General features: G+C 36.8%; 1 protein-coding gene across 2 annotated transcripts in view; it reads left to right on the top strand.

The window, feature by feature from the left end:
- Nucleotides 1-17,908, top strand: part of Cdc20b (cell division cycle 20B) — a 79,893-nt gene that overhangs the window by 18,848 nt on the left and 43,137 nt on the right. For both annotated transcript variants that reach the window (XM_047556876.1, XM_047556875.1), the window contains exons 3-5: nt 904-1,126; nt 3,511-3,641; nt 9,064-9,157. In XM_047556876.1, the coding sequence (XP_047412832.1) occupies nt 904-1,126; nt 3,511-3,641; nt 9,064-9,157 (448 nt within the window). The remainder of the gene's footprint in view (nt 1-903; nt 1,127-3,510; nt 3,642-9,063; nt 9,158-17,908) is intronic.

Below are 17,908 nucleotides of genomic sequence, written 5' to 3'. Positions count from 1 at the left end.
GATATGTTGGTGAAATTATTGGTGAAGATGGGCTAGGAGTCACCCTGGTAGAGAACTGTGGAAGAGATCCAAAAACAGGGAACATTCAAGATGGACAGAGTGACAGTAGCTGGGCCAGAGGAGCATGGACCTATTTTCCCTCTTTCAATTCAGGATCATTTTTTTTAATGAATATTTAAGTTCTAGGATGCCAAGGAAACTCTTGAGCAAGTGTCTTCTTCTGTTATGTGTGTATGATTTTTTTTTTTCAAAATAACTACATCTTCGAAGATGGTGGCTTCTCCACCTGCAAGGGCAGGGAGGGGCTGCTTGGTTAGTCTTATGGAGGCCCATAGACATCCTCCACTTGGTCCCACAGTGTCTTAAAAAACTAGAATCAGCCGAAAACTTGGTAAAGTGGGGTAATTGATATGAAAAGTCTGAATTTCAGAATATAATGTTATTTCATGTTATATTTTATATTAATAACCTAAAATATAATTACTTTCTAAACTATTTTGGTTTACCTACAGATTCTTCAGCAGAGGTTCTAATTCAGTAGAGTTTCTAAATATGTAATTTTTTTTGTACTAGAGATTAAACCCAGTGACTCTCTACCACTCAACTACTCTCCAAGTCCTTTTGATTTTCTTTTGAGACAGGGTCTCAGCTGACCAGGCTGGCCTTGGACTTGTGATCCTCCTGACTTACATTCCCAAGTAGCTGGGATTACAGATGTGCACCACTGTGTCTGGCTTGTAATGGTGTTTTAAGTCTGTCTGTCTACCAGGTCACAAAAATCAAAACATCTCATATACACATATTCTGTGTTGTGCTGGATAACTCATTTGTAATTCTCTTGTAAGGAATTCTTACTTTTTCATCATTGAGGCCGCTATAAATTATGACTTTGTTGTTAAACAGGTCTTGGATTCAGTTACTACTACATATTCTAACTTCAAGAGCAACTTTTTGAAACGGTTGTCAACGAAGCTTCCTGTTGCCAGTAGCCCAATTGCCGCAAGATGGCAGCAAAGTCAACCCCTGGACTTGGCCTGTTCTTTTGGAGATGAGCTTTCCACCATTGACCTCCCTGAACCTGTTGAATCAGTGCTGGGAATGCCTGAGAAAGACACCTTGACTCCAGGTAAGCCCAGTTTTGAATGCTAAAAGGAATGTATTCCTGAGAGAATCTTTGTCTTATAGAACTATCTAATGTCATATTTAGTCAACTGCTTTTCCCTTCCCTCTCCCCTCTTTTTTTTGGGTACTAGGTATTAAACCCAGTGTGCTTAAACACTGAGCCACATCCCCAGCTCATTTTCTATTTTTTATTATGAGGCAGGATCTTGCTAAGTTGCCGAGGCTGGCTTAGAACTTGTGATGCTCCTACCTCAGCCTTGTGTGTTGCTAGGATTACAGGCATGCACCATCACACCTGGCCTTTTCCTCCCTTTGAATATTAAATTGATAAGCAAAATTTGCCACCTCTCATATAGTTACTCAATTTTTGTTCTTTCCTTTAAAAATCCTAGGGGACATACTTTTTTGACTGTCAGCTTGTTTATTAAGACAAATGTTGTGCCAGCTTTTCTCAGTGAGGCACTGTAGTTCTACAGATTGAAAAGGAACCCAAATCTTTTTAAACCAATGAAATTCCCCTGTAATTACGAGTACCAATTCTGAAGTCAGTTGAATGCAGTAGTAGGAGATTCAGGTTTAAGAAAGATCAGTGTTATGACTATCTTCTTTTATTTTTTAATTTTAAAAAATTTTATTATAATTATTCATACATGACAGTAGAATTGCATTTATACATTTTGATAGATCATACATATATGGAGTGTGACCTCACACCGCTCTGATTATACATACTGTAGGATCACATGGGTCATGCAGTCATATATGTATATGAGGCAATAAAGTCTGTTTCACTCCACCATCATTCTTTCTCCCATACCCCCTTCCCTCCCTTCACTCTCCTTTACCCAAAATAAAGTACCTCTATCCCCCCAACCCCCACATGCCTTATTGTGAATTAGCATCTACATATCAGAGAAAACATTCGCCTTTGGTTCTACTATCTTCTGAAAGAAATCTTTTGTATCCCATTGTAATTGAGGAGCAATTTTTATGTTGATTGTTTTGGGGCATCTGTGGCTAAAATTAGGGGCTTCCTTTTCTTTTTTAGGTCCTAAATCAATTTATTGGTTGTTTCTTAGTAAAAACTTACATGAGAAATTTAAAATTTTAGGCAATAGGCTTTGGCCAAGAGGATTTTACAAGAAAGTCCATTTTATTTTCTACTTAATTTAGTATTGGGCATTAACCAGATGCATTGGTTTCTCAGTATTTTGCTGGTGATGTTTCTTTTCTTGATTTCAGAAGTGTAAGGGACACAAACAGAGAGGTTCATTTGCAGTCATGCTTGCCACAGGAAACCTGAGATGTCCCTGCTTTCTTTGGCTTGTGGAATTGACCTCTTTGTTTATGATTGGGATGATTGTCAGTACTTGCATTCAAGTTCATTTATCCTTTCTCATTTGAGGTTCTAAGAGCTGACCTTTTCTACTTTATACTCTTGTATAAATGGCACAAGGAAGCAAGCTTGCACAATTTCTCAGGACAAGGAACAGGATATAAAGCTTTGAGGAACATTTCATGTTTTCAACCCTCCTTCTCCTTTACTGTAACATACACCTCCTAGATTTTGAATATCAAGGGACTCACGATACCAGGCTCTGGGAACATTAGCAACAGCTTACCAAGTCTATGACTGTTCAAATGAAGAAGGGATTCTCACTTGCAAAAAGCCAAGATTTTCCAGTGGTCTCTTGGCCCCTCTAATAAACAAGTGATATGGCAGATATTTAGTTTTAGAGGATGTCTTGACAGGTTTCCAGTGCCGTTAAAAAATCTATTAAAAGGCATTCTCAATCTTCAGAAGGAAATAGATGTGAAAAAAATTAATGCAAATAACATTGACTCCTGTTATTTTAACTTAGTATTTCATTGATACTTGACCTTCACAGCATCTCTCTGCAGTAGTAAGGGAGAGAGGCACAGTGATTCGATCCTGATCATGCAGTGAATGCCAGTGACTGGCAACACAAACATCTGTAGTGATTTCCTGCAGGATGATCATAGTATGGGCAAACAGGATCCTCTCTGCATCATCTTTTTAAATTATTGAATTCTTTCTATCCATTCTTCAAATGTGCAGATTCGTTCTTTCCATGAAGAGGTAAAGCATTTCCACAGTTGCTGCTGCGATTGGAATCAGACCCTTAATTCAGCCTTTCCTCCCTGTTCCAGAGGCTACTGAGGCAGTTTCTCATGAGGGTTTGCTTATGAACCCAGTGCTCTGGATAAGGGCCTATCTCTCCTCCTTGCTCCCACTCCCATTCTGGATTTTGGTACAAGGGGCTAGACCTCACATTCTGTTCTGCTGTGGAAGAGTCTGTGGTTAGACCTGCAAAGTGATTGTATTATATTAAAAACCAAATTTCAAGTTAAGTGTCTTTCTTGCAGGAACCCTCAAAGAGCCACTGAAGGTCCCCATCAAAGACAGCTGTGAAAGGAATGACTCTGCTCTCTGTGTCTGCAAGGCACTTCATGCTCTGGAGAGCGCTACGAAGGAAGATGTTGCCTCTAGAGGTCAGGTAGGTAAGAGAGAAGCAAAGATCCCACATCTTAAGAAGCTTGGATAATTGAGTCTCAAATGTGAGAAAGAGCTGTTTAGCTGCCCTTATAAATCAGTAGGAAAATGATAGATTCTTGACAGAAAAAATGAGCAAATGAATGTGAATAGAGACACTTCATAAGAAAAAAAAAATCCAACAAATACACAAGATCATGTTGTTAGGACCAGTCAAAAAAGTGCAAATGAAAATCAGAGAGATAATGTTAAAAGAAAATATAAATGTATATATAAATAAATGTATCTGTATCAATGTAATAGAGCAGGTCTTTTGTTGGATGCCTTATTGTTGGGCATGGGTTTATGGAGTGGGGGATGGTTAGAGAGTTCTACTGAGATAATTAGGGATGCTGTTGGCCTCATGACTAGACCAGGTTATTTTTTTTTTAATGTTTTTATTAGTGCATTATAGTTATACATGATAGTGGGGTTCATTTTGATGTAAGCATACATGCATGGAATATAATTTGCTGCATTTCAGTCCCTAGTATTTCCTTTTCCCTTCCTCTATTCTACTAGTATTCCTTCTGTTTATTTATTATTTTTTAATTGGTGCTTTATAGATATACATAAAGGTGAAATTCACCATGGAATGTCCATATATGTCCATAGCATAAACTGGTCAATTTCATTCCACAGTTCAGCTCTTTTTCTGTCCCTCCCCCCTCCCCTTCTTCCCTTCCCTCTACTCTCCTAATCTCCCATCTATTTTCATGGGATTCCTCACCCCATTTTTTTCTCCTTTATTTTGCTTTGGCTTCCACATATGAGAGAAAACACTTGATTCTTGAATTTCTCTGTCTGACTTATTTCACTTAGCATGCTTTTCTCTAGTTCCATTTATTTACCAACAAATACCATAATTTTGTTCCTATTTATGGCTCCATTGTGTATATATACCTTAGCATTTATTATTATTTGTATTCTTAATGACTGCCATTTTAACTGGAGTGAGATGAAATCTCAATGTAGTTTTGATTTGCATTTCTTTGATTGCTAGGGATGTTGAACACTTTTTCATATATTTGTGGGCCATTAGTATTTCTTTTTTTGAGAAATGTCTGCTTAGCTCTTTTGCCCATTTATTGGTTGGGTTATTTGTTTTAATTTGGTGTTAAGTTTTTTGAGTTCTTTATGTATTTTAGATATTAATCTTCTGTTGGAGGAATAGCTGGCAAAGATTTTTCTCCCATTCTGCAGTTTCTCTCTTAATGCTCAATCATTTTCTTTGCTGTGGAAAAGCTTTTGAATTTAACATCATCCCACTTATTGATTCTTGGTTTTATTTCTTGAACTTTATAAGGGTCTTATTAAGGAAATTAGTGCCTGCACCAATATGTGGGAGTGTTGAACCTATGCTTTCTTCTAGTAGTTGCAAAGTTTCTGGGCTAATTTCTAGATCTTTGATTCACTTTGAGTTAACTTTTAAGTAGCATTAAAGATAAGGATCTAGTTTCATGCATCTACATAGGATAACCAGTGTTCCCATCACCATTTGTTAAAAAGTCTATTTTTTCCTAGCATATGTTTTTGGCACCTTCGTCAAGTATCAGATGACTGTATCTGTATGGGTTTGTCTCTGTGTCTTTTATTTCATTGATCTTCATGTGTGTTTTAAAATGCTGATACCATGCTGTTTCTGTTATTATAACTCTGTAATATAATTTGAGATCAGGTATTGTACACTGCTTTTCTTGCTCAGTATTGCTTTGACTATTCTGGGTCTTTTATTCTTCCAAATGAATTTTAGGGCTTTTTTTTTATGGTTATGTGAAAGATGTCATTGGTGTTTTGATGGACTTGCATTGAATCTGTATAATGCTTTTGGTAGTATGGCCATTTTGACAATATTAAATATGCTTATGTAAGAACCCAGGGAGGTCTTTCCACCTTCTGAGGTCTTCAGTTTCTTTCTTCAATATTTTATAGTTTTCATTGTAGAGTTCTTACACCTCCTTGGTTAGATTTGTTCCTAGGTATATTATTTTTTTAGATTATTGTGAATGGGATTGTTTTTCCCAATTTCTTTCTTATCAGGTTCATTATTGAAGTATAGTAAAGTTATTGATTTATGGGTATTGATCTTGTATCTTACTACTTTGCTGAATTTGGCTTTAGAAGTCTTCTGGTAGATTTTTTTGAGTCTTCTAGATTTAGGATCATGTCATCAGCAAACATAATTTGACTTCCTCTTTTCCTGTTTGTATCCCTTTAATTTCCTTCTCTTGCCTGTTTGCTCTGGTTATAGTTTTTAAGAACTTTATTGAATAGGAGTGGTGAGAGTAGACATCTTTGTCTTGTTTCTGATTTTAGAGGAAATGTGTTTAGTTTTTCTGTAGTCAGCATAATGGTGACTTTGGGTTTGTCTTAAATAGCCTTTATAATGTTGAGATAAGTTCCTTCTACCTCTAATCTCTCCAGAATTTTTAACATGAATGGGTACTGGACTTTGTCAAAGACCTTTTCTGCATCTATTGAGATGATCGTATGATTCTTGTCCTTAATTCTATTTATGTGGTGAATTTAGTGATTTGCATATGTTGAACCAAACTTGCATCCTTGGGTTGAAATCCACTTGATCATGGTGCATTATATTTTTAATGTGTTTTTGGATGCAGTTTACTAGTAATTTATTAATGATATTTATTTATCAGGAATATTGGTCTATAGTTTTCTTTCCTTGATGTGTCTTTGGTTTGGTGTCAGGGTGATACCAGCTTTATAAAATTTATTTCTATTTCTTGGAATAATTTGATGGGGATTATTGTTATTTTTTCTTTAAAGGTCTTGTACTAGAAGGTTTTTTTTTTTTTTTTTTTTTTTTTTTTTTTTTTTTTTTTTTGTGTTGCTGGGGATTGAAGGACTTTGTGCATGCAAGGCAAGCACTCTACCAACTGAGTTACATCCCCAGCCCAATTGGAAGGTTTTAATAGTTGCTTTAGTATTATTGCTTGTTACTAATATATTTAGGTATTCTATATCGTTATGGTTCAATTTGGGTAGGTCATATGTGTCCAGAAATTTGTCAACATCCTTTAGATTTTCCAGATTATTGGAGTATAAATTTTCAAAATAGTTTCTACAGATGCTCTGGATTTCAGAAGCTTCTGTGGTAATATCTCCCTTTTCATCTCTAATTCCACTGATTTGGTTCTTCTCTCCCTTTCTATTGGTTAGTTTGATTAATGTTTTCATTAGTCTTTTTTATCTTTTCAAAAAACTAGCTCTTCATTGTACTGATCCTTTGTGTTAATTTTTTATTCTCAATTTCATTAATTTTGGTTCTGATGTTAATTATTTTCTGTCTTCTACTGATTTTTGTGTTAGATTATTTATTTGGGATCTTTCTTTTTCTTTTTCTTTTAAATGGATGCAACCAATGCTATAAACTTTCCTTTCAGAACTGCTTTCACACTGTCCTAGAGATTTTGGATATGTTGTATCTCTACTCTCATTTGTTTCTAAGAATATTTTGGTTTCTCCCCTGATTTCTTCTATGACCCGTTTCTCATTCAAAAGTCTATTATTTAATCTCTAGGTGTTAAAATGATTTCTGTTTTTTATCTTGTTGATTTCTAATTTCATTCCATTATTATCTGATAGGATGCAAGGAATCATCTCTTTTATTGTATTTGCTAAGACTTCCTTTGTTTCCAACAACATGATCTATTTTAGAGAAAGTTCCATGTGCTGCTGAAAAGATAGTGAATTCAGTTGTTGATGTGCATAATACTCTTTTGATGTCTGTTAGGTCCATTTGACTAATAGTATTTTTTAGTTTTGAAGAGTCCTTACTTATTTTGCGTCTCGGTGACCTATCTAATCCTATCTAATGGTGAGAGAGGTGAAATCACTCTGGACTAGGTCATTAACACCCTCCACTAATGCTTGAAAATTTTACTCACCTGTCCCTCAGAAATTCCTTTTTTCTTCCCTGTATCCTGTGTGGTAGGTCGGTGGCTCTGTGGGCTCACAATGGTGTTGGAAAGATGCTTCTTATAGCAATTGTCACGCTAGGACATCATTGAGGGACGTGGGCAGGGGATAGTGGAAACTATTTTTCAGTTTTATGTAGAGCTTCTGTTGTCATGACTAGTTGGAAATCAAATAGCACCAAGTGTGGTAAGATTCCAGTAAACTGTGGTTTTCATGCAGTCTTCACTGATCATCTGGAGAGTGTTTCTACAACGAGGGCCTGCCTAACTGTGGAGACTTTGAGACTTCATATCAGTAGATCTGTGTTGTTAATTAAAGTAATAAGTAAATCTCACCAGTAATGAGCACCTCTGAGTAGAGAGAACAGAAGCATGTGCTGGACAATGCCTTGTTCAGCTTTGGGGATTCTATGGGATTCTGAATAAGTGAATTTGTAAAGAGTTATATTGAGCTTCTGAACAGCAGGCCATTTTAGAAATTCTATTTTATATGAGTGACTCTCAACTGAGATGATCTTGTGCCCCAGGGGGCATTTGGCAATGTCTGAGAATGTTTTTGATTGTTACAATTCAGAGAGAAGCCTCTGGTGGGTAAAGGTCAGTATGCTGCTAAGCATCCTACGGTGCATAGGATAGGTTCCACAACAATGAATCATTTGCCCCAAATGTTCACAGCACATCTTTCTACCTTGGACACATTAAGAAAACCATGATTCATTGATGGACAATGTTTATTATGTCCCATAACATTGAGGAAGAAACCAAAATATTACAATGATGCCTGTTGGAGAGATTTTTGTCTGAACCATTGGAAATTCAGGGAATGCCATACACATTAGATTAAATATGTTGTTGTGAAGGAACAAAAAAGAATAGTCCCTGCCTTAACTATTCCTTAGTATGTTTTTAGAAAATTCTAATAACTTTTTTTCTTTCCATTTATTGCTAATTTTCCTAGCTGGTTTTGATCTAAGTTGGGTGAAGGAATGTCAGAAGTGTGCTTTATATGGTGGCCCAGTGAGATAATAGTCATATTTTTGTGCTCATGAAAATTTAGGCAAGTTTCTTAAGATCTCTGTGACTTGCTGTCTGCATTTTAGTTGATAAAAGTGTTAATGACCTGTGGTTGGTTTATAGGCTAAATAGATGTTGAGGTTAAAAGAATAAAAAAAGGATTTTATTTTAGCTGAGTAATATCTGCTATAAGGAGTTGTTGAGATTATAAATAGTATATAAGTATATAAGCAATATATATTTTGATTAATCCTCAGCACTGATTATTGAACAGTGATTAGTTAATAAAAAACATCAATTATTGTGATTTTGGCTTTAGCAAGGTAGAATCTTTGAACTTCCAAGTGAATCATCAGTTATAACTCTATATTCATGTATCATATCTGAGATGTATGTTTCTAAAGATGCATTCTCTTTATATGTGTTTGTTTTCAGAAATGCCTAAACCAGCTATTTTCCACTCAAAAAGTGGTTCAGAAAGTTAATGGGAAAATGCAGCTCTGTGATAAATCTCAATGTATTTGGAAAGGTATGGGGCAAACACTTTTCATTTATCCTTCTTTCCTATCCTTCTCTTACCTTGCATTTTTCAATTCTCCCTTATTTTAAAATGTATTAGACTAAATATGATTGAAAGATTTGGATACTTCTCATAATCCTCTGCCCTAACCACCTCCACCACAAGTCTTCTTTTCTTTTTTTTTTTTTTTAAGTATGAGAGCAAATCTCTCTCTCTCTCTCTCTTTTTTTTTAACTTCATTTTATGTATTATGTGGTACTGAGTATGGAACCCAGTGCCTCACATGTGCCAGGCAAGCACTCTACCTCTGAGACACAACCCCAACCCCCAAGTCCTATTTTCTAGAGGCTACCACGCTTTAATTTTTCCAGTGATTCTTCTGCTATTTACATATATTTTTGCATAATATTGGCAAACTTTTATTTCTTATAATTTTGGACTTTACCTTGACTTCCTAGTATAGTAGATAAAAACTTGGTTCTCTTCCTGCTTCATTGTTTCTTTGGTTTCTGGACATGGTCATATCATACTTTTAAAAAGTAAAATTAGTAGTTGGTGTTTATATCATATTCATATAAAACTATATTCACCACCAAGCCAAGTAGTGTACCATATATATTCTTTTTTCCTATAACTTTGTTTTTCCTACTTGTCTCATTTAACAGATATCCATAAAACTATCAGTGTTTCCTCTAAATGCTCCAGTGTTTTCTCTACAACTACTGATAATGTTTTCCATGCACTTACATCCTTCTGTTTTCCTTGGTAACCTCCCTCTGAGACTGCTAAACAGGCTGCTTGTTTCCTTGGCCAATTGCATGGTTATAATCCTTGGACTTATCTTCTTTGATATTAAGTCTGCTATTTCTGAGAATGTCCTTTTTCTACTATTATATCTGATCCATAGTTCAAGTGTCTATAAATTCAAGTGTCTATAAATTCTAGTTTTGCTCAGAAATTTGAAGATATTGCTTTATTGTTTTCTAGCATTCATTGTTGCTGATGAAAGTCATGTATTATTTTGACTTCCAATACTTGGTATGCCATTAGTATTTTCTCATGGATGCTCTTAGGAATCTTTTATCACTAGTGCTCTAAAATTTCAGAATGATAAAGCTTGGCATTAAGAAAATTACTCATTGTGTTAGTTTGATTTTCACTGCTATCATCAAAATACCTGACATGAACAATTTTGAGGAGGAAAAGTTTATTTTGGGCTCATGGTTTTAGAGATCAGTTCATGGTCAACCAACTCCATTGCTCTGGGTCCACAGTGAGGCAGAGCCTCATGGCAGAAAGGTATGGTAGAAGACAGCTATCAGCTCATGGTAGCCAGGGAGAGGGGAGAGAAAAAGAGAGAAAGAGAGAGAGAAACACACACACACACACACACACACACACACCAGGGACAACATATAAAACATAAAATCCTCAAGGGCACACCACCAGTGATTTACTTCCTCCAGTCTTGCCTCACCTGCTTACAGTTATCAATCACTAATCCATGCATATTATTAGTTCACCAAATGGATTAATCTACTCATTAGTTTATGGCGCTCATAATCAAATCATTTCACCTCCTGCTTTTAAGGGATGCCTCATGTCCAAATCATAACATTTCACCTCTGGACTCCAGAAGCTCAGGTCCATCTCTCAATGCAAAATGCATTCAGTCCATCTCCAGGAGTCCAAATATTTTTAACAGTTCCAGCATTGCCCTAAAGTCCAAATCCAAAGTCTCTTCTGAGACTGAAGGCCATCCTCTGTAAAAATCAAAAAGTAAGTTATATATTCAATATTCAATGGCAAAGAGTAAACATTTCCATTTTAAGACTGAGGAATAGGGACATAAAAAGAAGGGATGGAATCAAAGCAAAACTGAAACACAGCAGGGCAAACAAATTCTGTAGCTCCATGTCTGGCTTTTGAGACACATAGTGGCAAGACATGATCTCCAAAGGACTTTGGCAGCCCCACGCCTTTGATCTTGCCAGTCACAGACCACCTGACCTCTTAGTCTGGCTCCGTTCCCAACCAGCAGCTTTCCTTGGTCGATTTTTCACTTTACTGGCCTCTCTTAACCCTGGAGTCTCTGTTCTAGGTTTTGCTTCCTTCTTTATGCATTGCCCTCTCAGGGGCGACCTGCAGGGCTTACAACCCTGCCACACTCTCCTTGGCCTCCCAGCCCTTTCTTTGAAATCTGTAACTCTAGCATCTTGCATTCCTGTAGAACCAGCAGTGGCAGTAATTTCTTTGACAGCCACACCTTCTTTGGTCCCAGTTTTATACATTTTTTTTCTGGTCAAACTGTAAGTTTCTTATCTACTTTCTGCTCCTGATTATCTCAGTAAACTTAGCTAAAAGCCACCAGCAATACCCATGCTACCCCCTGAATTCTGTGCTACATTGAAATTTTCTCCATCAGATTAATTCATCCATCATTTAAAAATTCAGCCTCACAGAAAGGACTTGGACAAAATGTAGGTAACTTCTTTACTAGAATATAGGCTGAATGGTCACTAGTCCAATTCCCAATAGATTCCTTCTTCAGATCTGAAGCTTCATGAATAGTCTTTAGTGTCTATATTCCTGTTGGCATTCTGCTCTTCTAAACTCACAACGGAACCGACTATTAAGCTCTGCTTACAGTAGTCTGTCTTCTCCAGCTTGCATTTCCAAACTTTTCCAAACTTCAACAATTAGTTCCAAAGGCTTCTGACCACATGGTCAGGTTAGTTATAATAATGACCTACTTCTCGGTACCTATTTCTCCATGTTACTCAGCTTTCAGTTGCTGTGACCAAAACACCTGACAACTTAGAGGAGGATAAGTTTCAGAAGTTCAGTTCTTGGTTGGCTGACTCCATTGTTCTGGGTTTGAGTTGAGGCAGAATATCATGATGGAAGGGCACGGTAAAGGAAAGTTTCTCAGTTTACTGCAACCAGGAAGCAGGGGGAGGAGAGAGAGAGAGAAAGAGAGACAGAGAGAGAGAGAGAAAGAGAGAGAGAGAGAGAGAGAGAGAGAGAGAGAGAGAGAGAGAGAGAGAGAAAGAAACACGAATATGCAAATATGCAAGGAAGCAAGGACCAAGGACCATATATATAATCCCCAAGGGCACACCACTAGTGACCTACCTTCTCCAGCCACACCTTACCTGCCTTTAGTTACTATTTAGGAATCCATTCAAATTATTAATCTATCAGTGGGTTGATCCATTGATTAGGTGACAATTCTCATAATCTAATAATTTCATTTTTTTTTTTTTTTTTTTTTTTTTATTTTTTTTAATTTATTTATTTTTTTTACGTTTACATAGGGTAATGATGTTTATTATATTTTTCCCCTCCCCCCCACCCCTCCCACCCCTGCCACCCCTCCCACCCCTCTTTTCCCTCTACACAGTCCTTCTTTCCTTCATTCTTACTGCTCTCCTTAGCCTAACTCTAAACCTAACCCTAAACCTAATGCTAGCCCCTCCCACCCCCCATTATATGTCCTCATCCGCTTATCAGCGAGATCATTTGTCCTTTAGTTTTTTGAGATTGGCTTATCTCACTTAGCATGATATTCTCCAATTTCGACCATTTGCCTACAAATGCCATAATTTTATCATTCTTCATTGCGGAGTAATATTCCATTGTATAAATATGCCACAGTTTCTTTATCCATTCATCAACTGAAGGGCATCTAGGTTGGTTCCACAATCTGGCTATGGTGAATTGAGCAGCAATGAACATTGATGTGGCTGTATCTCTGTAGTATGCTGATTTTAAGTCCTTTGGGTATAGGCCAAGGAGTGGGATAGCTGGGTCAAATGGTGTTTCCATTCCAAGCTTTCTGAGGAATCTCCACACTGCTTTCCAGAGTGGTTGCACTAATTTGCAACCCCACCAGCAATGTATGAGTGTTCCTTTTTCACCACATCCTCGCCAACACCTATTGTTGCTTGTATTCTTGATAATCGCCATTCTAATTGGGGTGAGATGAAATCTTAGGGTGGTTTTGATTTGCATTTCCCTTATTACTAGGGATGTTGAACATTTTTTCATATATCTGGTGATTACTTGTACATCTTCTTCTGTGAAGTGTCTGTTCATTTCCTTAGCCCATTTGTTGATTGGATTATTTGTATTCTTGGTGTAGAGTTTTTTGAGTTCTTTATAGATTCTGGAAATTAGCGCTCTATCTGAGGTATGGTTGGCAAAGATATTCTCCCACTCTGTAGGCTCTCTCTTCACATTTCTGATAGTTTCCTTTGCTGAGAGAAAGCTTTTTAGTTTGAATCTATCCCAGTTGTTTATTCTTGCTTTTATTTCTTGTGCTATGGGAGTCCTGTTAAGGAAATCTGATCCTGAGCCAACAAGTTGAAGATTTGGACCTACTTTTTCTTCTATAAGATGCAGGGTCTCTGGTCTGATTCCGAGGTCCTTGATCCATTTTGAGTTGAGTTTTGTGTAGGGTGAGAGATAGGGGTTTAGTTTCATTCTATTGCATATAGTTTTCCAGTTTTCCCAGCACCATTTGTTGAAGAGGCTATCTTTTCTCCATTGCATATTGTTGGAACCTTTGTCTAGTATGAGAAAATTGTATTTATTTGGGTTTGTGTCCATGTCCTCTATTCTGTACCATTGATCTACCTGTCTATTTTGGTACCAATACCATGCCGTTTTTGTTACTATTGCTTTGTAGTAGAGTTGAAGATCTGGTATTGCAATACCCCCTGCTTCGCTCTTGCTACTGAGGATTGCTTTAGCTATTCTAGGTTTTTTATTCTTCCAGATGAATTTCATAATTGCTTGCTCTATTTCTGCGAGGTACATCATTGGGATTTTAATTGGAATTGCATTGAATCTGTATAGAACTTTAGGTAGTATAGTCATTTTGACGATATTAATTCTGCCTATCCAGGAACATGGGAGATCTTTCCATCTTCTAAGGTTTTCTTGAATTTCTTTCTTTAGTGTTCTGTAGTTCTCATTGTAGAGGTCTTTCACCTCTTTTGTGAGATTGATTCCCAAGTATTTTATTTCTTTCGATGCTATTGTGAATGGAGTAGTTTTCCTAATTTCTCTTTCTGAAGATTCATCACTTATGTATAAAAATGCATTGGATTTATGAGCATTGATCTTGTAACCTGCTACTTTACTGAATTCACTTATGAGTTCTAAAAGTTTTCTGGTGGAATTTCCAGGTTCCTCTAAATATATAATCATGTCATCAGCGAACAGGGATAGTTTGAGTTCTTCTTTTCCTATTCGTATCCCTTTAATTTCTTTGGTTTGTCTGATTGCTCTGGCTAGAGTCTCAAGGACGATGTTGAATAGAAGCGGTGAAAGAGGGCATCCCTGCCTTGTTCCAGTTTTTAGGGGGAACGCTTTCAGTTTTTCACCATTTAGAATGATATTAGCCATGGGCTTAGCGTAGATGGCCTTTATAATGTTTAGGAATGTTCCCATTACCCCAATTTTTTCTAGTGTTTTGAGCATGAAGGGATGCTGTATTTTATCAAATGCTTTTTCTGCATCTATTGAAATAATCATGTGATTCTTAACTTTAAGTCTGTTGATATGGTGAATGACATTTATTGATTTCCGAATGTTGAACCAACCTTGCATCCCTGGGATAAAACCCACTTGATCGTGGTGCACTATCTTTTTAATATATATTTGTATGCGATTTGCTAAAATTTTGTTGAGAATTTTGCATCGATGTTCATTAAGGATATTGGTCTGAAATTTTCTTTCCTTGATGTGTCTCTGTCTGGTTTAGGTATCAGGGTGATATTGGCTTCATAGAACGAGTTTGGTAGGGTTCCCTCCTCTTCTATTTCATGGAATAGTTTGAGGAGTATTGGAATGAGCTCTTCTTTAAAGGTTTTATAGAACTCGGCTGAAAACCCATCTGGTCCTGGACTTTTCTTTGTTGGTAGGCTTTTGATGACCTCTTCTATTTCATTGCTTGAAATTGGTTTATTTAAGTTGTGTATGTCCTCCTCGTTCAGTTTAGGTAGTTCATATGTCTCTAGAAATTTGTTGATGTCTTCAAGGTTTTCTGTTTTGTTGGAGTATAGATTTTCGAAATAGCTTCTAATTATGTTTTGTATTTCACTCGTGTCTGTTGTGATGTTTCCTTGTTCATTCCGAATTTTAGTAATTTGAGTTTTCTCCCTCTTTCTCTTTGTTAGTGTGGCTAAGGGTTTATCAATTTTATTTATTTTTTCAAAGAACCAACTATTTATTTTATTAATTTTTCCAATTGTTTCTTTTGTTTCGATTTCGTTGATTTCGGCTCTGATTTTAACTATTTCCTGTCTTCTACTACTTTTGGTATTGGTCTGCTCTTCTTTTTCTAGTGCTTTGAGCTGTAGTGTTAACTCGTTTATTTGTTGATTTCTACTTCTTTTTTTGAATGCACCCCATGAAATAAATCTTCCTCTAAGTACTGCTTTCATAGTGTCCCAGAGATTTTGATATGATGTGTCTTTGTTCTCGTTTACTTCTAAGAATTTTTTTATTTCCCTCCTGATGTCTTCTGTTATCCATTCATCATATAATAGTGTATTATTTAGTCTCCAGGTATTGGAGAAGTTTCTGTTTTTTATTCTGTCATTTATTTCTAATTTCAATCCATTATGATCTGATAGAGTACAAGGTAGTATCTCTATCTTCTTGTATTTACTAACAGTAGCTTTGTGGCATAAAATATGGTCTATTTTAGAGAAGGATCCATGTGCTGCTGAGAAGAAAGTGTATTCATTCTTTGTTGGATGGTATATTCTATATATGTCCGTTAAGTCTAAATTGCTGATTGTGTTGTTGAGATCTATAGTTTCTTTATTCAATTTTTGTTTGGACGATCTATCCAGTGGTGAGAGAGGTGTGTTAAAATCGCCTAGTATTATTGTGTTGTGGTCTATTTGATTTCTGGAATTGAGAAGGATTTGTTTGACGTACGTGGATGAGCCAATGTTCGGGGCATAGATATTTATGATTGTTATGTCTTGCTGATTTATGCTTCCCTTAAGCAGCATGTAATGTCCTTCTTTATCCCTTCTGACTAGTTTTGGTTTGAAGTCCACATTATCTGAGATGAGGATGGATACTCCAGTTTTTTTGCTGTGTCCGTGTGCATGGTATGTTTTTCCCCATCCTTTCACCTTTAGTCTATGGGTGTCTCTTTCTATGAGATGTGTCTCTTGCAGGCAGCATATTGTTGGATTTTTCTTTTTAATCCAATCTGCCAGTCTGTGTCTTTTGATTGATGAATTCAGGCCATTAACATTCAGGGTTATTATTGTGATATGATTTGTATTCCCAGTCAATTGACTCATATTTGTTTTTGACATGATTTGGTTTCTCCTTTATTTGGCTATTCCTTTAGGCTAGCGCCTCCTGTTGCTGATTTGCATCGTTGTTTTTCATCTCTTCCTCATGGAATATTTTGCTGAGAATGTTCTGTAATGCTGGCTTTCTTTTTGTAAATTCCTTTAGCTTTTGTTTATCATGGAAGGATCTTATTTCATCGTCAAATTTGAAGGTAAGTTTTGCTGGGTATAAGATTCTTGGTTGGCATCCATTTTCTTTCAGGGCTTGGTATATGTTGTTCCAGGCCCTTCTAGCTTTTAGGGTCTGGATTGAAAAATCTGCTGATATTCTTATTGGTTTCCCTCTGAATGTAATTTGATTCTTTTCTCTCGCGGCCTTTAAAATTCTGTCTTTATTTTGTATGTTAGGTATTTTCATAATAATGTGCCTTGGTGTGGGTCTGTTGTAATTTTGTATGTTTGGAGTTCTATAAGCCTCTTGTACTTGGTTTTCCATTTCGTTCTTCAGATTTGGGAAATTTTCTGTTATTATTTCATTGAATAGATTGTTCATTCCTTTGGTTTGTTTCTCTAAGCCTTCCTCAATCCCAATAATTCTCAAATTTGGCCTTTTCATGATATCCCATAGTTCTTGGAGATTCTGTTCATGATTTCTTACCATCTTCTCTGTTTGTTCCACTTTGTTTTCAAGGTTAAATATTTTGTCTTCAATGTCTGAGGTTCTGTCTTCCAGGTGTTCTATCCTATTGGTTATGCTTTCTATGGAGTTTTTAACTTGGTTTATTGTTTCCTTCATTTCAAGGATTTCAGTTTGGTTTTTTTTCAGTATCTCTAACTCTTTATTGAAATGATCTCTTGCTTCCCGTATTTGGTCTTTTAACTGTTGATTGGTGCGATCATTTAATGCCTGCATTTGCTCTTTCATCTCCTCCTTCAATGCCTGCATTTGCTCTTTCATCTCCTCATTAGCTTCCCTGATCGTTTTAATTACGTACATTCTGAACTCCTTTTCTGACATTTCTTCTGCTCTGCTGTCATTGGGTTTTATTGATGTAGTATCTAGGTTTGTTTGGGACATTTTCTTCCCTTGTTTTCTCATAATGGTCAGTTGTCAGTGGGACCCTGAGATATTGCAGTTTTCCACTATTGGCTTATAGTGTCCCAGTAGATTTCCAGTGTATCACCTCCCAGCCTTCAGTAGCCTGATGTCTTGGAGGAATCTGATAAAGCAGCTCATTCGAAGAATACTGCCCCTAGCCCCCTACTGGTTCCACGTTTTGGAACTGGCTCTGTGCGGAAATGCTCTCACTGTGGGCCTGCACCGTGCAGCTGGCCGTGTGGGAAGAGCCCACTGCCGGAGTGTGGAGGACTACCTTGGGAAGACTCAAGCTGCCCTGCCCGGCTCTGCTAAGCCACCTCTATCTGGGCCTGCCAC

The sequence above is a fragment of the Sciurus carolinensis genome, chromosome 6 (genome assembly GCF_902686445.1).
Source record: "Sciurus carolinensis chromosome 6, mSciCar1.2, whole genome shotgun sequence".
NCBI classification, from domain to species: domain Eukaryota; kingdom Metazoa; phylum Chordata; class Mammalia; order Rodentia; family Sciuridae; genus Sciurus; species Sciurus carolinensis.
The sequence above is the reverse complement of the archived record's forward strand: the minus strand, read 5'-3'. Positions and strand labels throughout refer to the sequence as shown.